General features: G+C 32.8%; 2 protein-coding genes across 6 annotated transcripts in view; one reads left to right on the top strand and one right to left on the bottom strand.

Annotated features, from left to right (window-relative positions):
- LOC148615050 (uncharacterized) overlaps positions 1-9,019 on the top strand; it is a 28,837-nt gene extending 19,818 nt beyond the window's left edge. For all 4 annotated transcript variants that reach the window (XM_088589666.1, XM_088589667.1, XM_088589664.1 and 1 more), the window contains exons 22-29: positions 64-150; positions 3,195-3,323; positions 4,526-4,648; positions 5,068-5,157; positions 5,338-5,466; positions 7,586-7,708; positions 8,275-8,415; positions 8,888-9,019. In XM_088589666.1, coding sequence (XP_088445792.1) covers positions 64-150; positions 3,195-3,323; positions 4,526-4,648; positions 5,068-5,157; positions 5,338-5,466; positions 7,586-7,708; positions 8,275-8,415; positions 8,888-8,927 — 862 coding nt within the window. In that variant the 3' untranslated portion in view covers positions 8,928-9,019. The remainder of the gene's footprint in view (positions 1-63; positions 151-3,194; positions 3,324-4,525; positions 4,649-5,067; positions 5,158-5,337; positions 5,467-7,585; positions 7,709-8,274; positions 8,416-8,887) is intronic.
- Positions 9,020-9,318: 299 nt separating this feature from the next.
- On the bottom strand, positions 9,319-23,493 carry LOC148615049 (uncharacterized). 2 transcript variants are annotated; one of them, XM_088589669.1, is made up of 2 exons: positions 23,339-23,493; positions 9,319-11,629 (listed from the first exon to the last, which is right to left on the bottom strand). In XM_088589669.1, coding segments are annotated over exons 1-2 (2,196 nt in total). In that variant the 5' UTR covers positions 23,341-23,493; the 3' UTR covers positions 9,319-9,435. The 2 variants fall into 2 exon arrangements, with proteins under 2 accessions (XP_088445795.1, XP_088445796.1); XM_088589670.1 differs by lacking the exon at positions 23,339-23,493 and adding an exon at positions 17,161-17,515.
- Between the last annotated feature and the right edge of the window lie 212 nt (positions 23,494-23,705).

The raw sequence follows: 23,705 nt of genomic DNA, 5'->3' as shown, positions 1-23,705 counted from the left end.
AAAATCATATGGCTACGAAATTTCGGTCTCGATTATCTATCTTCTTTGTGTCCTGTGTTGCAGAAAAGTTAAAGTTTGTCCAACAACAGGAAATCCAGTGTGTTCAACTGATAACAAACAATATCCTAATCAGTGTCAAGCAAAATGCAAGTTAGTGTCATCTTTATTTTGACCGTATTTTTTTTATTAACCAATCTGAACCTTCTGCATATTTAAGTAGCAGTTTATGTAAGAATCATGCAAATTCTGTAATATGTGATACACCTTCAAAAAAGCTACATATTTCTATTTTTGTTCAGTTGCTTTATATGTCTATATGATAAAATACATAATTATTTACTCCAACCTGTCTGCTCTTAGGAGGTAATCCACATGCAAAAGGCATTTGTATTTCAGTGTAGTTTACAGAGTTATTTCCATTTATTTTGAACTCTATAGTGCATTCTATATAATTTTTATCTCCTAAGAGCACAGGTTATATTAAAAGCTACATGTTTATTTCTGTTCACAATAACATTTAAAACAAAATATCAAATATAAAAATATGTAGGCTTTCCAACCATGAATCACATTTGCATGATTCTTGCATGGAATGCTACTTAAGATTCTGTTTAGTGATGAAATAAGCCATAATTAATTGTGTGATATAAAATTTCAAAAATACAATGCATTGTATTCTGTGAGATAACTTTAATAGCTTCCTAAAGGCACCGACCATTTTTATATTGAGGGGGACCTGGGATATTTTTGAAAAAAAAAATATTAATTTCACTTTGAAGGAAAATGTGGCAAGAAAAAAATAAATGAAGTTCCACAATGGTAAAAAATAATGTTGTATTCTGTTTTTCATAAAAAGAAAGTTTAGGTAGAAAACAAATTAAAAGAAAAGAAAAGAAAAGGAATCTATGTACATATAGTGAATTCATCATAAACTACGATTCATTAATCATTAATTACATGTTTGTATGAAGAGGTATGTAACAAATGTTTTAATATTAACTTTCTATACGGTTTATAGACGAAAAATTCATAATGTTGTATGAGCAACTAAATGGATATCAATATCTGGAGACTTTAGTTTTATATTAATGCAGTATGTTAAACAAACTATTAGAAAGATGCACAAAATTATCTAACGATGCAATCAAGACAACTGAGAAGCGTAGGACTGTTAAGATACAACTTGACCAGGTCAAGACAAGATTGTAGAAAGAACGGTTGGCACAGAGCAACTGGGTTTGTGCCCCAGATGGTGGAACGGGGTATCTCTGACCACAAATCATATTGTTGCACCGTGTTGGGAAAGATGCCATGTTCCTCGCACGTTAAAAACCCCTTCTGTGGTATTCTTCCGTAGTAAGAATCATTGGGCTCCTCCACAGAAGGCTAAATTGCCCGACCCTACCCACCTCTCCCTATTTCCAGCGGCACTCAAAATTTGTCGACCTTATTAGCCTTGTGTTCTATCCCATGTTTCATTTCATCACCTTTACATGTTCATTTTATCATCCATTTCATATTCATCTCCTGAAAATATCTGAAATATTGCTGCTTGGGTGTTAAACCCCAGCATTCAATCTATCAATCAATCTCTGTGGGCAGGGCACCCTAGTCCCCGATCAGGATTCTGAGCACTATTAAGTCGCCTTTCAAGACAAGCCTTGCGCTGCTGTGGATCATTCTTTTGACACCTGGACCTGCGTGAGGCCCTAAATCATCTTGCAAGAACTGCTTGAAAATATCTGGTAAACCGTGGAAATCCCTGTGGAGTGGAATTTATAAGTTACATGATTAAGCTTCAAAAGAAGGGCGAGCTTAGCAACTGCCAGAAACTGCAGTCGATCGTGTATTAACCAAATTGCCACGTTACATCAATTTCGTGGACTTAAAGAAGGCCTTCGACATAGTTGACAGAAATATACTTTCAAAGGTAATAAGACACTATGGAATCCCTGTTAAATTGCAAAGATTATCCAAGGACTCTACAGAAACACCAAGTGCTAAGTCATCCACAATATCAACACTCTCACCATCCTTCAATGTACATACAGGAGTTCTAATGCTTTTATTTATGTATTGTATATTATTGTTGGGAAAAGACTTCATAAGTTGGTAAAACTTGTGTCCTATCCCTTTTGTAAAGGTAACAAATATAATTGTTGTAAATTAAACATACAGGAGTACTCCAAGATTGTCTCCTGTCACCCCTTATTTTCAATATAATTGTGTAAGCTTTTTAATAAGATATAAGACACAATCATGATTTTTTACTCATAGATTCTTCTTGCCTAATTGATTTTTTGGGTCGCTAAAAGTACGAAGTATACCAGATGATCAATCTAGATTGGGCATGCATGATTGATTGTGACGTGGGCTGCTTCATTTTCTCTTGCTATCGCAGCGGAAGCTTCCCGGCCAGCACGAGTTCCAGACTTTCTCGTGCTATCGCAGGGAAAGCTATTAAGCTATCCAGTCTGCACGAGTCCCAGACTTTCTTGTGCTCTGTTATAGTGTAGAAAAAAAAGAAGCAGCTCTTCGTCCAATACCTGGCTACAAACAAAGCGATGTCGTATTTAGGCCGAGTAAATTTCATCCAACCCTCACAAGAAATATGAGGTGGTTTGGAGGATTTTATTTGTTTTCACTCCTTACCAGATATTTGCTAACTTAATTTTAGCTATTTGATGTATAGACATGTTACAAATCCATAGCCACATCTGTTTAAGAAAAGAAACATTATTTTGGTCACCAAGAATTGAAAGATTTGTATGTTATAGTGCCTAAATACACGAAACGGATATGAAAAAAATCCTGATTTGAAATTCCTGTCCCATTTCATTTTTGAAAAAAATCTTTTTTTTCGGAGCGGGAGGGGATGTAAATCTAATTTTATTTTGGTCTTAACAAGAATAAAATATCTGATTGAACTGAATCTTTACTTTAATATGCCCTCCCTTGATATTTATATGATAATTTCCATTTATTCTTACCGTAAAGTTGACTGGCCAAAAAAAAAAAAAAAATTTCCCATACTCCTGAAAAAAAGATTAAAATTCATTTGCTATTGAAAAAAAAAACAAATCAAAAGTCCGAGAGTGAAACTACCGATTGTATTTCACATTGTGAATTGGGTATACATGGGACTAAAAGTGTCAATGTGAAGAATGTTTCATTTAACTGTATTATGATTGTAGTAAAGCAAAGATTGCCTGTCCAAAAGCATGTCCATGTACACCATGTAACTGTCCATTACCAACATCAACTAGCATTCTCTGTGGAAAAGATAATAAACCCTACCCAACAAAGTGTTATGCAGAATGTGCGTAAGTACGACTTAAGTGTTGATATCTCTCATGGACAATATGTATATTGAAATTCTGACTTCTCCGTGCAGTTTCAGTCGTGATAAAAAAAATGTCTACATGACGTCATAATGTCCTTTAAGCAGTCGTTGAACAGGATATTTCCTTCAGAAGATTTCCCTAGTCTACTACAAACTTTTGAGGATGAGATAAAAGAAAACCTTCCCAAGAAAAGTATGTGTAGAATGTATCCAAGTACTGTCTCGATGCAATTTTGTAGAGTAAAAGAGGATGATAAAAACTTATTAATTTCCTATTGCCAGATATTTTCTATCTAAAGTAATAAAGTAAATGAATGGAGTCTACATTTTCTCTCGATTACAATCGTATCTATACGAAGTTTCAATCGAGGCATAGTCAATCATATCTATAACTTGTGTAATGGGTAATGGCAGGTTTCTGATTGGAGGACAAAACGACGGTTAAAACAACATACAACATGTATGTTACCCGATAATAAATAGAGTTAAACTTTAAAAAAAAGACGTGAAATAACACGAAATAACACATTACCCACGTTAAGATGTACATGAAAAAAGAGCAAATGATAATACCATCAAGATGCCAAAAAAATAATGAGACACTCTCTATTTTTTAAAACCCGTGGCAAAAAACTTTGTAGTACTTTAGTTTTGGCTTTTGTACTATTTAAACAAGGCGTTTATTTATTTTCTAGTTTTACTTTTATTAATCATTATTGAATTCACGACGTTTTGAAGGTCAAACCCTGTTTTGTTTGTTATTTCTCAAAAATATATAGACAGCCTACTGCCAAAGCAAAACATGCCATGCAAATGAAATTAAAATGATGTTATCCAAAACCTTTAGACTCCACAAAAAAAGCTAGAAACATTTAAATATTCACGCATAAACTTAACAAGAAACCAAGTTACCGTGGATTTTTATTACTTTTGTTGTTGGGACATTTCAGAGCTTACTTGAAGGTGTGTTTACACTTATTGATGATCTCTGTAAGTATTTATTATTTTACAGATGTTATGCATTTGTTGCGATTCGCCATATCTGTTCCTTTTTTCTATTATGAAGAGTACTTTTCTTAATGGAACAAATCCGTAAGTGTAGCAAGCCTAAAAAAAAAAGATTGTAAAAAAACATTTCGATGGATATAGTAAAGAAACTATCTAAACATTTTGTTGTTGTAGAAAAACAACCGTGGCATGCAACCAACCATGTCCCTGTCCATGTGAACTGTCATGTCCAAATGGACCACCTGTTTGTGGAGTTGATGGAAACAAGTATAAATCTGCATGTCATGCACGATGCAAGTATGTATTCAGAAATTTAAAAAAAATCTGTCTAGAATGTAGAAAATTAAATCATTGTGAAAATGTATTACCTTAAAAACTGAATACAAAGTCGTATCTGTTGTCTTTGGAGCCATTTCTTTAAATATTCTGTGAACCCATATGGCAAATAGAGGTTCTATATGTATTATATGGTTTCTCAAATCATTTCAGTTTAACTATCTTTCCCGTGAGTTTTTTGGGCATTGTTTCTCTGTTTGTTCATAACGATAGTTTTTGCTATATATACGATTTTATTTCGAAACATATACATGACGTAAAATAAAATACGTAAAATAAAATATTTGATTTTTTTATACGAACTTAACTTTTTATTTTGGACTTGACTTGATCATGGATCAGATTAGTGTTCGATAATTTTGTTGTTTCCCTTATTGTAGAAAAACACAACCATGCCCTAACACACATAAACCTGTTTGTTCGACAGATGGAAAGACAACATACCCAAATGAATGTATGGCAAAGTGCAGGTAGTTACATTGAAAAACTCAATTATGGCTATGGCCCGGACTGTGATAATAAAAAGAAATTATTTTTATTGTAATGGGTATAGGAAATAGAGGACCATTTAAAGCTAACTTCTTGGTTCCAAGTACTTTATTTAGTAATGCTATGCTGATTTTTTTTTAATGATATGAGTTTTGTTTTAGTAAAGCTAAGTTAGCATGTAAACAAGCATGTCCCTGTACTCCGTGTGGATGTCCATTACCAACGACAAACAAGCTTATTTGTGGAAAGGATGGAGTACCATATCCAACAGAATGTTATGCCACGTGCAAGTATGTTTTTATTTTTATATTACTGTAAAATACTTCAACTTTCGAATAAAATTATTTCATTTGTCATGGATTAACTTTTATCCTGAAATCATCGTCGCTAAATACAAATACAAGATGTCGAGTATAGATGTGTTGTATTTGTCTAACATTCTGCGTGTACTTTTTTAGGGGACATCCATAATTTTCAGTAGACGACATTATTTCTAGACTAATGTTTCTTGACGAATGATTTTTTTCACATTTTTAACTCATCTGGCCGAAGGCCATGTGAGCTATTGTCGTCACTTGGCGTCCGTCGTCCGTGGTCGTTAACAAATTTTCAAAACACTTCTCCTCTGACACTACTTGACCAATCGGAACCAAACTCGGTCTGAATATTCCTTGGGGTATCTTGCATAGAATTAATTTTTGATCCGTCAAAAAAACATGGTTGCGTTACTAAAAATATAACATAGGTGTCAGACAGTAGTTTTTCGCATATATCTCCAAAACCATTAGGTTTAGCTAAATTCTGACATAGGGTAAAAGTATTCAGCATGATTGGATTCGTTTTAATCTGTTTAAGTCTCACTAACCACTTCCGGGTCAAAAGGCCACCCACCTATGTAGTACGAAAAATATACTGGACCTAGATCTATGCATATATTATTGTGTGTATTTTGATAAAATAAATAAGTCCAAATAAAGCTAAGAGAATGTGTACTGTAAAATCATATTTGTAATTTATTACAAAAGTGTATGAATATTGTTTACATGTGTAAGTAATTTACTTCCATGCTGTCAGTTAGCAGAAAAGATAAAAATTTGGATTTTCAGTACTATTTATTCAAGTAAATTTTTGTGAAGAATTTCTACGATCATCGTATCATTAGCATAATGGTTTTGAAAGCCTTGTTTTCCAAATTTCACAATGGTATGCAACTTTAAGATGTATTTGTCCTGGGAATTCACAGCGAAACTTTCAAAATTACTTTTTTAACATGTAAAGTAATGGAAATGTTAGAAGTGGTTAGTGAGACCTAAGCCATGTTGGAGTTATTGCCCTTTTGTAATGTTATTTTTTTTTTGGCTACTTTGATACGTTTTTTTTTTCTTTCAAAAATCTTCTCCTCTGACACTACTCGATCAATTGAAACCAAACTTGGTATGGATGTTCCTTGGGATATCTTGCATAGAACTGATATGGGGATTTTTGATCCGTCAAAAAATATGGCTGCTGTTACTAAAAATATAATATAGGGGTCAGACAATAGTTTTTTGCATATATCTCCAAAACAGTTAGGTTTACCCGAATTCTTTTTATTGCTGAAATCATTCTTATTATAAGCCCTACTAAAGTACTACTCCTTGTAAGAGTTATTGTCCTTGGAAGGTGAAAAATGATGGTTTTATTTCAGTTTTCAGCCAATCTCTTGAAAACTATAATAGACAGAATGAAACTTTCAATTGCTGAAATAATCCTTATGATAGACCTACGAAAATTTGCGGGGATCAAACTTGTTGGAAGACACCTTGTTAGAGTTATTGCCCTTGAAAGGCAAGAAATTATGTTATTAGCAGTTTTAAGCCAATATCTTGAAAACTATAATAGATAGAATGAAACTTTCAATTGATGAAATGTTCCTTATGATAAGTCCTATAAAAGTGTTCTAGTCAAAATTGTCGGAGAGCTCCTTGTAAGAGTTATTGCCCTTGAAAGACAAAAACTTAACCAGGTCAGCGATTCAGGCTCATGGAAGCCTCTTGTTTCTTATACATTTTTAATCTTTAATGAACACCTCAATGCTTAATTATGTTTTTTTATCATTATTTAGTTTTCCTTTAATTGGTTTCTGTCTTGTTACTTTCCCTCGTCTCCAGAAATTTGTGTAATACTCTACGTTAACTAATAGTGATTTTTCTCACTTTCACTTTCAAGTTCTCTCTTATGCTTTAAATAGAACTATATACATGTACAATTATCCTGAACCAATTTAACACGTTTCCCCTAGAAATTTTTTTTTTATTTGTTTGACGGTGGTTTCTTTATGTATTGAAGAAAATCTGACTTTTTTTTATACCGAAACATATATAAATACGATTATTGGTATTAATTTTCAAAATGTTTACTTTTTTTCAGTAAAACAACAAAAGCATGTGATGGCACTTGCCCATGTAAATGTACGTGTAAAGATGACTACCCTACCCCAGTCTGTGGTGTAGATGGTAAAAATTATAAATCTCAATGCGCTGCTAAATGCAAGTAAGTTTGGTTCATACGAAACCATAGTATTTCATTTTCGAATGAAATAAGAAAACCTTTGGGCTCTTGTAAACTTCACGAACTCGACTTAATTATCTGAAAAATTAATATTCAGTATCTTCGACTTCAAGTTATACGAAAGACAACTCACAGAGTCATTGAGTTAAATTAGACTAAGTGGCATTACGTTGTATATCTAAGTAGCAGTCTGTATAAACATCATAGATGAGATTCATGCATGCCTAAAATCCACCAAATTCACACTTACTATCTTATTCAGAAAATGTTAATTACTTACCACATAACCAGTCTTAGTTTGCACTTTTGGGATAAAAAAATTATATAGATTGTACATGAAATTGGCACTTACCGTAATTACATCGTTTTAACATCATGAATCGCCTCTACCATTGGTCATATCGGAATTTTATATGGATTGGTACTTTAACTAAAAAACAAATCCTTCCTAAACAAAAGAGACACTAGAGGAAACGAACTTTTATGTTTTGAGCATTCATTTACTTAGAGCATGTTTTTGAAAACATAACCTTATTGCATATTTTCAGAGGAATTAAAATGAACTGTTATGGTAAATGTCCATGTAAGAATATGGATGTATGTTTGTCCGAGTGTTCGCCTATAAGATTTCCTGCATGTGGATATTTCACAAAGATCAAATATCGTAATAACTGTGTAGCCAAATGCATGTAAGTTATATATCATGTAGGTGGCTGGAAATGATAAATATATAACAATGAAAATAATCAGGGGCGAATCCAAAATACTAGCGGTGCCAGTCGAGGTTCCTAAAAATTGGGGTGGGGTGTGTTCTAGGACACTGTTTGTCATGTTTTGTTAATTTTACACTAATTGATTACTTCTCCCGTAGCTGTAAATAATGTTTGTGTCCTTATGATTGAAAAGAAGTCATGTTATTTGTTATTTTAGCTAGTACAACTAGGTTGTATTTTGTATTATTTCAACCGAGTTTTTCTACGTACTCTTATTTTATATTTTAAGAGTGATCAGATGAAAACTGACAAACAATAAATGCCTTTGTTTTTAAACCTTTAACGCAAACAGTTTATTTCACATGCTTCAAGGTATGATGTAGGTTAACGAAATAATGTTAATTGCATTGTTGCATTAGGTTTTCTGTAAGATATGGTATTTTTTTAGGGGAGAGCCGTACCATCGATGCGTTAAATCCTGGCCTTAAGGACAGATAAATAGGGTGGTGATCACGAATTGAACAGATTACTGATGATGTATTATAATAATATCATATCACAATAAAAAGTTACTTTTTTATGAATTTAGTTGATTCTTATATTAAAACAAAAGTATTTTTTTACTTAACTTTTATTTCCAAATGCGCCGAATCAAAAATGGTATTATTTAGAATATAGTCTATAATGTTCATGAATAAAAAAATATATGTTTGGAATCTGTGTTCTGGTGAACTCTATTTACACAAAGCTAAGGTTATTTTATGTTTTTAAATACCTTAATTCAAATCAAATTTCAAATCATTACTAGTAGCTTTCATACACTTAGTACATGGTGAAGCAAAAATGAGATACGTCAATGTTAAAAATGAAACACAGAAATCAATATCGTGTCTTTTATGTTTCATGTTAAAGTATTTTTAAACCAGCGTGGGTCAACAATACAATGTTAATTACCTAATAATCTTTTAAAATAGCTTTTTTCCATAATTCCTTTCGTTAGTTACTCGTCAAAGTGACACCGTTTTGGGCACTTTCTGAGTTTTCTATCGTTTCGTTTATTTGAGGTTTAGAGTCATTACTATTATATTTATTTTCAATGTCTTCTCCTGCTTTGTTGTTGTCGGTTTCGGCGTTTGTTTTTTGTTCATTCGAACCAAGTAATGTTATTGGCTCGGCTACGTCCTCGAATGGATCTTTAATATCTGGATCACCCCCAGATATTTCATCTGTCCTTCCGGAATACTCGGTATTATTAGGAGGTGCATTCGGTGATTTTAACGCCACTATTTCTGGTGACAAATCTGTTTGTTCTGTATCTGCTTCAACTTTACACGCAGCCTTTCTTCTAATAATGACTTCACCAGAACCAAAGCGAAAATCGACTGTCGCAAGTTCATGGGGTTTCTTTTGTAAAGCATGGGCGTTGCCAACAGGTAGTTCGTGATTGTGAGTTTTCATCGCATGGTGTGTTCTTGAACGTCGCAAGTCTAGTTTAACTAACGGATTGTTATAATTTTCACAATCTGAGAAATGTGTGTCATTAGGGAGAGTTTTAACTCCCCCAAACACGTCTAACGTATGGAATTTTGATAAAGCAGCTTTGGATGGATGTTTTTCCTTTTTACCACTCAGTGACGAGGAAGCACTATTATTATGTTTAGTTTCACACGGACGTTCTTGTACCACATTGTCTTTGTATGATTCCATTTTAAGGACTGAAAGAGAACGCCTTAACTGGTTAGACCTGGCTTGTTCTCGTTTAACCTTTTCCATACTAATATTCACAATAGAAGGGTAGGTTTTGGTATGATTCATTTTAAACCAATGTTCCCTGTCGGATTTCCGTCGGAGAGTGTCGGCGTGAATTTCTTCCATGAATCTGGAATGCTGCACATTGTCGGGTTGAGCAAAATTGAAACGCTGATTTGGATTCAGTGTGTAAGCATCATACGCAAATTTATCTAAGTTAATTTTCTTCAGACCATTAAAGTTTTGTGTATTAGACCTGGCTAACTGTCCAATGGTTGGTTTATTTTCATCTTGTTCAATCAAAAACTGTTCTTCATACTTCTTTTCAGTGTCGTACACCATCAGTCGGTGATTTCTATCGTTCTCATTTAAATCTGACTTGAAGCTGAGTGAAGTTTTCTGTTTTTGCTTAAAGCTATTGATATTAGAACCTTCTCGCTTTGGTTTAGGAGCCGTTTCAGCTCGTAGTTCAAGAAATTGATGTTGAATGGAATTCAGAGATTTTAGATTCGTATTACGACGTTTCATTTTTGATAATCTTTCGTCTAGACGGTTACCATTTTGATACGTTGCCATGTGCTCTCGAATCATGTCTACCATTACTGCACGGTCAGCCTTATCGGTAACGTCTGAAGGCATTTCAGCGAACCATTTGTCGATCTTATTACTAAATGTGACATTTGATCTAGTTCTCCCCTCTAGGGACTTTGATGTTTTGACCTTTTGTCCTTTGTTAGCATCTTTTTCCGTTGCCGAGGACTGTATCACTGGGAAAGATACGGGATCATTTGTTCCGTCGTTGTCTTCTTCCTTTCCATTATTAATTCCGTTATCATTAAGCGATGGTAGATTAAAGTTTGTCATCATAGTTCTCTCCTTTTCCGGAAACTTAGCCATGTCCTCAGGTGTTATATATGGAGCATTGCTATTTAAGGCAACATAACTGGGATCTTTCTTTTCAGACAATGTAAGATCTTGTTGGCTATGAAAGTGGTATTTCTTTGCCATTTTTGCGTTTGAAGTCTTAGAAATATCTTTAAAACTATTACTTCTTGAAAGCTTATCATCGTAAATTGTTTTCTGGCGGGTAAATGAGATATCATCAACAAGCTTTGGCAGTTTCCGTTTTGATAAGTAGCTGTACATGTCACGTGGATTTGTTATGTCAGGATGCATGTCTGCAAAAACACCCGGATTGCTTTTAATGAGAAGGTCTTTTGGTTGAATTTCGCTTTGATTTAGTTTTGCTTCATCGGCTGATAACAGATTCTCAACATTGGATACCAGCAATTCATAGTCAATTTCAACGTAGGTTTCGATAGATGCTTCTGTTTCATTTTGACTCGGTGTATTACTTGGAGTTACAACGCTTCTGTTATGGTACCTCCGAAGTCCACCAGGTGCTGTCTTCGGTCCGGTATAGTTAGCTACTTCTAGTGCCCTGGAAAATAATTAAAATGAAAATTGATAATGGGCATGAGTTATACAAACAAAATGTAGTTTACAATGCATAGGTTTCTTTGAGGGAGCAGTATTTACAAAAGAATATACAAATCTATTGATGTATAATGTACAGCGGTATAACATACCTAATACAACTTAGTATGTATTTAAGTTGGCTAATGCTCCGTATAAAACCGACTCGTGTATAGTATACTGAGTTTTCCTGTCTGGCACTGGATCCAATACTCTTCCGCGTGTCGTTCTGTCATGGGTACTACCAAGTTAAAATAGAATTGAATACTTTATTTTCTCCCTTTAAAATAGTTGTAAATATGATTCAAACACTGTGTCCACTTAAAAAAAAAATCTTGAAATTAGAATTGGCATTACCCTTCATCATATTGACACGAATAAATACGTTTAGCTACTGATGGATTAATACATATAAATAAGATAGTAATATAATCTGTTTTTACAATACAGTTTTATAATAACAATGCTGTCAACGACAAAAGCGTTAAAACAGGTGTATAAATGCTATGAATGGAGACATAACACATAGTGTATACATATGACATTGTCGTTCAAACAGTTCGGTTAACATTGTCCCACCATTGTATACTTGGTACATTGTGTGACTTAGGATTAACATTATTTGAAAGACTTTAAAAGTGAACAATCGAAAAAATTAGAAGAACAAGAAGCTCTATTATAATGTCATAACGTTACGGTCTATGGGTTTTCAAAGTATATAATGTCCTTTACATGTTGATATCCATTTTACAGGAAGTTTATGTACCATGCCTTGTTTTACAATTATGAAATAAATCACAAGAGTTCCATTTTATTATTGTTTTACCACGGGCTGGTCATTTATGTCGCATTGTTTTAACCCCAAGCGATAGCGAGGTGTCAAATAACGACATAAAAGGCCAGCCCGTCGTAAAACACTGATAAAATGGAGCTCCCCTGATTTATTTTGGTTCTATTATGGTTAGTTTCTTCATATTTTTGAACAGACGCATTGTATGAATTTCACGGAATTTGGTCTTGTTTTAATCACTTTTTCACCATGGCTGTGGTCTAAAGAGCTTTGAAGCACGCCATACTGCAATCTAAGTTATAGGCCACACAATAATGTTTAAAATCGAAAAACTATATAGAACAATAATAAAAAACATAGATCTACAAAAAAAGCAGATATGTTACACGAACAATAACATGAAGAAGATCTATTAAGCAGCATAAAGCACACAAATAAAACTACATTAAACATAAAAGAACAGTATAATTAACCGCTTGTTACCTTAATAGGAACGTATTTCAAACCATCATCTGGGGACACTCTAAACATCAAATTTTAAGTTACAAAAATAAAATATTTAAAGCCAACATACGTGTATTAAACGTATAGTTACCGTCATGGTCAGTAAAAATCCATCTTTAAACCAACAAATATGTTATGATCAGTGTATATATTCCACGTTAAATATTAAACACAAAACTGAAACCACACAACCATAAATATTTCTTTATTACTAAGTTGAGTAGAACTGTTACTAAAACCTTAATCTCCGATTAACTATGCCTGGTAATTGTTGAAAGGAAAATTATGTATACTTTCCTTTGTGTTATTAGGACTAAGAATATTCATAGCTTTTAATCCCATATACATGTAGTGTTTCAGGTAGGTAGTGATTTCTACAGGTGTTTTATCGTTAAATCACAGTAACCAAAGAGTTTGGCGTAAAATGCATTTCTACTGTTGACAGTTCTCTTTTTTTTTTACTTTTCGCAGACATACAAATTTGCAAAATTTAGTATTTCAATAGAAATAAAAGTTCTGTGTCGGTAAATCTTTACCTTTTACAAAATAATAGAGAAAGGGACATTATTGTGATGGATCTTTACCTCAAAGGATAATGGTAATCTGACAATTGTTTCCAACACTTAACGACTTTGGTAAAAGGGTCATTCTTATACTTGGCAGAACAGAATTTCATTTTTTTTTTTAAATCAGAAACAAAATGAAGTTAATTATCAATGAAAAAGTTAGTTTTCCAAAATGTCGGCTTGATGTAAAAATGAATGCATTTTGACAGTAAAAATGAGTTTTACGATATGACTATTTGGTGACAGTGTAAAAGCCTTCTTACATAGTCTGATGAATTATACAGTTAAAATCTATGGTCGTAGCTGGAGCAAACAGTAACTTTTCTTAAGCACTTGTGCAATGTTACGTTTTCTATACAAAACAAGAATAAAATTGCCTTTTCAAAATAAATTGTTAAATATGAGCTAACAAGAACAGGGATCAGGCTTTTACACAGTTATCAAGATTTATCTCTAAAATTCTGTTATAACAGACTTTTAAGATTTCCAACTCGGTGGAGATCATATTCAACAATTAAGGTCCCCGATCCTCTTAATGAACGATGAAAATATAAATACACATAATTATAATGCAATTTGGAAAAAAAAAGAAATTGCAAATGTTTTGGGCAAACAAATCAAAAAGTACATGCACGACAAAAAAATCCTTACATATCTTTTAAAACAAGATTTTCCACAAGGAGTTTTTAAATTGAGCGAGCAATTACCTGTTTTCAACTGCAACAGTCACAATTATGTATCATTGCATAGTCACGGGCATTTGGTCCCACGACAGATTTTGCTTTCAAAAAAAAAATTTTCCATTACATTTTCACAATCAATTTTAACAATAGAATAAATTTTAAAGTAAGCATTTTTTTCTTAAATAACACCACGTTGAAAACTGGACATTAAGATACGAATGGTGCATTTCACTGTTTAAAATGGGTATATAATACATGTAACCAACAGTGATATTCAGAGGTATAGAACACATGGAACAAACAATGATATTTAGAGGAATAAAACACATGTAACAAACAGTGATATTCAGAGGTATAGAACACATGTAACCAACTGTGATATTCAGAGGTATAGAACACATGTAACAAACAGTGATATTCGGAGGTATAGAACACATGGAACAAACTGTGATATTCAGAAGTATAGAACAAACAGCGATATTTAAAGGTTTCGTTAACCCTTTATATTCGCATTGTATCTCAAACAATCGAAGACAATGTTCGAGCTGTTTAGCCAATTACATACCACGTTCGTGTCAACTTAAAACTCCTGCTAGGGAAAAGATTGGACTCCTTAACGACGAGAAAGGATGCTCTTTACTTTATTGTATTTGTTAAGGTTATAAGAGTAGAATCAGTCCTTTGGTAAGAAACAAAAAAGCTTTTCAATTATAGCAGAAAAATCAATCAAATTAAATTGTTTAAACGTACTGTACTGAACTACATTATGGAAAATATTCTGTATACAGATTTACATTGATTTTATGTAAGGTGGCTGCCACATGCATTGAAGTTCGTTATTAGTATTAAGTATATATCTCCTTCTAAGAATAAGGCTGGTTAATTGCATTCATTTGAATTTAAACATAAAATCTACAATACCGTTGTAATGAATGTTAAGTTCTTTCATGATCTTGATATGTCGATACAACCTCGAATTAATCGTTTAAATTTCGTATCATTTGTTTTGTCAAGTTAGTCCTTCAAATGGTGTACATACATCTCTACATAGTTTCTAAACATAATACTTATCTTGCAAAAAGTTAAAGGCAACCTACATTAGACATACTGCATTACTCACAGTAGCAGATCCAAAGTTTTAGGTAAGAGGTGGGGGGTGCAAAAAAAAATTATTGACAGGATCACCGGTGAGGATCCCAAAGTGAGTGTTTTTCATGATTTAACACACACAATTTTTCAACATTTTTTTCTAAGGGGTGGGGGGCGGGCCCCAGCCCCACCCCCTCTGGATCCGCCACTGACTCAAATATTTTAATAGTTAAGGAAATATTAAAGTAGAGACATAATACCCGATCCTTACAAAGACTACATAGATAAAGTTTTCTATTCATTTTTAATCTGTGTTACAAAGTACGACTTGGGAATTTTTCATACTGCTCTGAGATGATTATCGATGGAAGTATCTTTTATAACTATTTTATTTGAAGTTTTAATACAGTAAAACGTATAAAAAAGACGTTAGAAAATCACCTAAACTGCTACATGTATACATGTGTACATAATCATTTACAAGTACATGTACTATCCCGGATTGAAAGGTTTTCACCGCCAATTACATCACAATTTACAGAAAACTAGTCGGAAAGACCATGTTGCTGTTTGCAAAGTATGTTCGAAACTTAAAATGAGTGGGGCGAATATAGCATGAAAAAAAATCTTTTTCTGCATAAAGAGAAATACACTCTGATGTCACTTGCTAAGTTCAGAAACTGATACATGTAAATGTATATATGCCGCGGAAGCCCATTTTCAAAAAGAAAATTAAAATAATCTCAACTATACGGCTATTTTCAGATTTAAATACCAAAGAACATCCCTTTATCAGTTTATTAAAGTTCATATTATCTATAAACCATTTATTTAAACCAACATTAATAAACTCGACACAGGAAAACCCGGGGGCGTGGTTTACTTATTGCTTCGTATCAAGGTCCGAATTGATTGATTGATTGATTGATTGATTACTGATCGACGAACGAAGAATATCAAGTACTCCAGATGCGGATGCAAGATTTTAGATTAGAGGAGGTGAAAATAGACTGAATGGCCGAGCGAAACAAACCAAGAACGTTTTAGGGGTAGAGTTCGTGAAAAAAAATCATAATTCCATGCAAACAAAATATTTTCGTAATTTTTAGGGGAATGGGTACGTCCGGTATGTCTTTCCTTTGATCCTTGTATGTACTGTTATGAATTCGAAAGTACCCGAATTACACATACATGTATACATGTATTTGATTTTTATTTCGCGTGGTGATTTATCATGATTGTCCATCGGCTTGTTCCCCATTGTCTTTAACGACGAACATGTATTATTCATAGCTCTTAGACTACATAATTTAGAGCAAAATTACTCATGAAATAAAATGTCCATGGTTGCGTGTAAAATATACGTCTCTTCTCAAACAGTATCTCGGAAAGACTTGTTGAGCTTCACTGATATCGTTCCTCAAGGGCAGACAATCGTGAAAAAAAAACAGGAAAATCCGGTAATAGATGATAAAACATACATACGGATTACAACCAGACAATATTTATAATAATTTATTTCTGTTCAATATAAATATGATTTGTTTAATTTTTCTTGAACAGGAAATCACTTTCCTTTACAAGTCTTCGGTTGACGCTTAGCTTTCATTTGTCTACTTTGATAACACCTATATTGTCTACAGGAAAACAGGCATGGCTGTCGATGCAACGCAAACAATCTGGTATAACTCCATAATAGGTTTACAGCACCAGAGTGTGAACACAAAGCACAAGTAAAGGGAATTAATCGTCTAAACGCAATAATTAAGGAGAAAGAATTTAAAGTTAATTAAAAACTGACATTGTAATATTTGAGTGCATATTGAAATACATGTGATAAATTGTAAAAGATAACCATTCTTACCAGAGCTACGGCCCAATCCACGTGTAAAAGATTACAATTCCTACCAGAGCTACGGCCCAATTCACATGTAAACAATATATTCCAAATGTATCGTATTTGTATCAAAGACGCCTGTAATTTCCTGAGTCTTTCATCCGAAAATATAGGTTTTGAATAAATATGACAAATTTATTTCAGATTGATATTTCCTCAATATTTTATGTGTTTCCGTTAAAAGTAAATATTTCGTGTCTGCATTGTTCATTTAAATTAATTTTCTTTCAACCAGATCGATCGTGGAGTTTAATTCATGCTATTAATTTTACTGGATCATTCCACGTTAAAGATCATACATGGGCATGTTGGTTTTTCCTTTAACTTTGTTTAATGTTACACAATTAACGGAGGAATTCGGGTGGTAAGGGTTAAAACGTGTATGGTTTTTAATCTCATTTTCCGTTAAACTTGTCTAATTTGAATTTCTATAAAAATATAACTAATTGTGGATCGTATCAAAGGTCAATGTGTTATAAACAGTTCTGCAATCCATTCACACCTTTGTTTAAAAAGCACCCAAGAACAAAAGGAGTTTAAAACTGAAGTCTAACCATTTATATAACAATGTCTTTAGTTTTTAAAAAAAATAATTTTGTTGAGGGGATTAAAACACGACTTAACAATCAAATAAACTAAATGTTCATTTACAAAGCAAACAGCAACGAGACTAGTGTAAACAATGCGGGTTTTGAGGGCAGAATGTATAACATGTAATAATAGCTCTGAATGCATGTTTTATACACTGTTATTGAATGTTAAGTATACATCACCATTCTTATATTGTTAAACAAAACCTACTTGAAAAATAGGTTAAGTTTAAAGGCTGTAGAATTTAAACAATAAAGACATGAACAATAAATATAATCCTACAGAAGTAATCCGTATTTAGAAAGTGTGCAGCAGGGAGTGATCAAAAGGGTGTGTGTGTGTGTGACCTAGAAAATATTGAAGGACAAAATAGAATAACATTACGATATGTAAAATGTGTTTTCTTAAAACCGTTAATGGTGTATTCATTGCAATGATTAACTATGAATAAAATACGATCTTGAAGAGAGATCATAGGCTTTACAAAAAGGGGAACAGCAAATGCATTTTTTTCAAACGGCCACGTTTAAAACTACTATATGACAAACTTTAAAATGTGAAGAATGTGAGCTAGCGTATCCATACTTAATTCACAATCAGTCTTTGACAGCTTAGTGATCAGTTAAGTAGCTGGTTCATCGAACAGATCCGCCTATTCATTTTATTAAGTTCAGAGTTTCATAGGCTAAATAACAGAATCCATAGTCTTCAGGCATGCCATACGTCTAGGACATCTAATTATATAATATATATCACACGATTGCAATTTGAAGGGTTTTGGTGATCAACCCTCAAACACTCGAGACCGCCGACGTGGTCTCACTTCGTCTGAATTTAATACATGAAAGTACATATGTATAAAGTAAACATATCATTCCCAAATTAGCGCCTACAATATAATGTAGACGGAGATCACTGTATCTTCGTTTAGTCATTAGTTCTTATATATAAAAGGTAATCAAGATATTATCAAATAATTTAAAACCTTCACTTTAGTAGTACCAGGTAAAGTGGAAGCGAAGTATTCCATTGATAAATTGAACGGGTTCACTTCTTTTATTGTTTCTCCTTTCAAGTTAAGAAAATCCGTTAAAATGTGAAATTCAATTATGAACACCTGCAAACGCCCATTATATTATCTCATATTAGTTTGAAGTGAAAGTTCCGTTTAATAGCCTTTCCTAATTGAAAAAAAAGTTAAAGTTAGGTATAACTTGGCAGAGTTTGTGTTTTGTTACTAACTGATGGCCTTGTTTTGATAAGCAAAATATTTTGTACATAGGTTAATGTATAATTATATAAACCTGTCTATCTCGGTCGAGCAGTTATGAAAGAGCAATCAATGGAACCAAGGTTATAGCGGTAATCCAAAGAATGCAATCCAGGGACAAAAACCAGACATGAAAAACAGACATACACAACAAAGAACATAAAGTAACTAAAATCAAACATACAAAGTAACAAAAGCAAATGAGCAACTCGGACTCCACAAAAAACTGGGAGCATGGACCAGGTGCAAGCGTCCTCTGCTTTTCTAGAATCACCCGCCGAGTTGTTCATAAAAAGTCAAGTCCGGGGTAGACAAACGAGGCAAGGAAAACTATGACCCGTTGAATAAATCAGTTTTCATGGTGCAGATGGATACACCATAACGATCCACGAGTTCATGATGACGACCCTAAAACTTCTGTAGTGATGATTTCAATCTTGTAGCAACATAACCCTATTCCAGAAGCCTATTTGTTAGAGTTCTAGCTCGATACAAAACGTTTGCGTGGTTTCGGCAAACTCTGGTATAACGTATGAGTTGTGATATGAACACTCTATACGCAGGTGCTGAAGGGATGTTGCCACATATGAAAGGAAAGTTGACAATACTCACTGAAAGGTCATCACGTTTGTCGTAAAGTTTGGTCAATATCCTTTACCATCGATTTCTAAGTGTAGGTCAAGATATGAGGCTGACCTTACAGCGTCTGTAGTATTCTTTATCTCAAGTTCTTTGGAGTAGATGCGATGTATCAAATCCCAGATATTAGGATTGTTTATGGATAATACGTCGTCTATATAGCGGAAACTGAGATTAAAGGATCTAGCCAAACGATATTCTTTCTTTCGGATCAAATCAGCCTCATAAGAGTGAAGGAATAGGTCAGTAAGTAAAGGAGCACAATTTATTCTCATTGGAATGCCGACCGTTTGGACAAATATGTCCAGCATTTTGTATACATCTCCCTCTATATATTTGGAAGGTGATTTGGAATTATTTCCTACAAAGTATGAGGAATCTCTACCAAGAACTATATATTTGTATCTAGGTGTACTATCTTTTTTTTTGAAAAACAACGATACAAACTTACAACAGCATGGCTGTATCCTTATTAAGAGCTAAAAGCATATGAATAAAAACTCTGTATACGAAAGTTTCCAGGATTTGAAAATAGATTGAAATTTCGTCATAAATTAATTTGTTTTATTGGGCAAACTAATTTTCGGCAAAAATTTTGTAATTTTTATTTAGTTTTAAAAATCTAAACAATCATATAAATTGTCGTAAATATTAAACCATGGTTCCAAGACCCTTACTGATTCATTATGCATCATATAAAATAAAACACCGCGAAATACATGTACATGTATTACAACATACAATCATCATCATTGGCAACGTATATACAGGTATAAGATCTACAGAGATAGCGAGTTGATTATGTAATTTCTCACATTTTCATATTTTTCATATCGAGGCTTGCCGAGGTATTAAATATATTTATTTCTGAAGAAATTTTATAATCAACGAGCTATTTATTCTGTTTTCTAATTTTTTTGAAACGATAACAATCTGATTGTAATTCTTTCCAAACATCTAATTATATAGGCGTCATGGTTACTTATATAGGCATCATGGTTACTAGTTGCAATCAGGACTTGAAGTTTCGAATTATTTCCAAAACAACTTTTGAGATTCCACAGCATATTTCTAATGTCAGAAATCTTATCAACGATAAATGACAAAAATTATCAGATATAACAAAGAAAAACAGTTTCGATTTAAAAGAACTACATTTAAACCCCTTTGTCTGTCTTAAAAGACGAGAAATGTCAGGTGTAAAAATCGATTAAAAATAAGAGAAAAATAAGTTATCCTATATTGATATCGTTCTTACCACGTAGGTTATCTACGTGGTTGCTTCAAAGCTTCAAAGCTTTCAAAACATCATCTAAATATTTTTCTTCGTCAGGGCATTTCCATCGGCTTAATATCTTTTATTAACTAAATAAATCTACTTATTACAAATAAAAACGACATTCAGAGAAGATTACACTCCATATTAAGGAAATATGAGTAAAAAACCTTATGTTAAACTCGCTATAATACGATATCTGTATTGTAAAATTGTATGAATAAAAATATACTCCGCAGTTTCCAGGGGCGGATCCAGATTTTTAGGTTAAGAGGTGAATCCAGTATTCCAGGTTAGAGGGCGTAAATTCAATTCTTGGTTGTAGAATTAATGAAAAATCAAGATTTCATGCATAAATTTCCCCAACTTAAGGAAAAAAGGGGGTGTACGACCGACATGCCTTTCCTTGGATCCGCGATTGATTCCAAATATAATTCAAGAGAACTTGCTAGAGTAATTTGTTTTATTGAAAGCTATAGAAAGTTTTGACTACACATTTGTCTGCATCTTACGGTACGTATAACTTCAAGTTAGCAAGGAATTCAGAAAGACACTTTACTTGGTCTGGAGGTCTTCAATAATGACATAATACAAATAAATGATCAGACGATATCTAATATTTCATGAATTATACCAGATATTTATTTTGAATGGTTTTCAGGTACAATTAATTTTAGAGGTATAGAATACACATATATTATAGACTTATGAATGACACAAATTACATTCAATATCGAAGAAGATGCAACAAAACTAAGCAACAACAAAAAATAAAAAAAAAACGAAAAAGTAAAGAAACAAAACAAAAACAAAAAAAATAATAAAAAAAACAACAACAACAACAACAAACAAAGAAACAAAACAAACAAGAACATCCGATAATTTTTGTGATGTACATATAAGTTACCATAGTTACGATTAATCTCAGTAGTTATCTTCTACTGTTCATACACTATTATCTCTGATGAAACACGATTATCATTATGCCGTACTTCGACATTTATGTAGTTACATCGGCCATGCTAAAACAGGTGAATCGACTATAATCGAACACACCAGTCTACTTGCTTAAGGACGTAAATATTGAGAGATAAAAAACTAATAGAATTCTCAAATTTTAAAACTCTGGTGAATTCAATAGACGACTATACCAGAAAATAAGCCCAACATGATAAGGAGGATGTTAACATTCTTTTCAAGTTGATGAGCAGTACAATCAATGATTCAAAAACGAGGGTGTTATGTTCTCAACGAGTACAAAAACAACTTCAATTCTCAAAAACGGCGAAGAAACACATTCCACCATAAAATTTACACAACAGTATATTATAGTGCATCGAATTGCATCTTCTTATGTAAAAAGCATTAAAAATATTTGAACAAAGAACTAGAATAAAAATTACAAAAGGCAATAAAACTATACAGCTACAAGAAGTTTGTCGAACGAAATTACATAAAGAACTAAGGTTTCACCTTCCTTTGGTGTTACCAAAAAAAAAGGAAGAGTATGAACTCTTTTTTCTAAGAATATCTTAACTTTATAAGAATTCATACAAGAGGCATTTTATTCATGGCTCACACATGTGCACAACAATATTGCTTTCTAATCGGTGTACTTCATCTTTATAACTGTAAAAAATTGTCTGTGAATACATTGAACTATACGAGAAGTGGCACTAAGTTGATATGGATTTGATAAATTCTTTAAAACAAAACTTACAGAAAACTATACACTAGTTGTCTTTATATTTGAAAACTTTCAAATTTTACTCGCTTAATATTACTGTCTTACATCTGTAGTTAAAAGATTAAAAGTGTCAGTGGTAAATACATGTTTACGTACATTTGTACATGTACGGTGTGCACTGTTATAAGCAGAGACAAATCGTACATCGTGTTAATTATTTTGAAAGACAAAAAAAAAAAAAAACAACAAAAAAAAAAAAAAACAAAAACAAGTATAAAACATAAAACGAAATTATCACTATTGATTAACAACATATTTGTCCAGTTCGGTGATTTTTAGCAGACAAAAGGTAGCATCCCGATAGGCACCAATTGTTCACCACTTATTGCCGATTTGACTTTTTAATGAGGCACTCTTTCCGAGAATTGAAAGGATCGCAAGTTAGCAAAGTTTCTGTCTAACATTTGTCACAAAGGAGATATACGTGTGTTTATGCTTGTACAGCCATTTCCCGTCAGTTATGACACAATGTAATTAAAAAAACCAAACAAACAAAATGATTATTACAAGTCTTTCAATATTCACACTGACAAAAAATAAACATTTTCATATCATGTTTGTATTCATCATTATGCAATATGCTGCCTCCAAATAGTATATATTATTCTGTGTATGTACTTACATCTCATAACAAATAATTGTACAGCAACAATGGTCCAAAACACACAACCATTAATCCATACCTAAAATGTTTAGCTTCATTTTCAATGCAAGACACTATTAGTTTTGAATAATGAACACTCGAACTATCAATGTTTTTTGATAGGCAGTTTTCCATTTTAATCTTTTGAAAGTTTTTTTTAAAGTTTTTATTAAAACCTACGTGCACGAGTAATTTTACGGAGTATATAATAGAGATCTATTGAAAATCAAAATAAACAATAATTACGGAATAAATTGTATATTGAAATTGTAATATAATACAACAAAAAATGTCTGAAATAATATTGACAGAGAAGCTCATATGGACGATTAAATGGATTTAATTA

The sequence above is a fragment of the Perna viridis genome, chromosome 6 (genome assembly GCF_037379345.1).
Source record: "Perna viridis isolate PV_CMFRI_1.1 ecotype Kerala chromosome 6, ASM3737934v1, whole genome shotgun sequence".
NCBI classification, from domain to species: Eukaryota; Metazoa; Mollusca; class Bivalvia; order Mytilida; family Mytilidae; genus Perna; species Perna viridis.
Note: the sequence above shows the minus strand (reverse complement) of the source record. Positions and strands in the feature narration are given on the sequence as shown.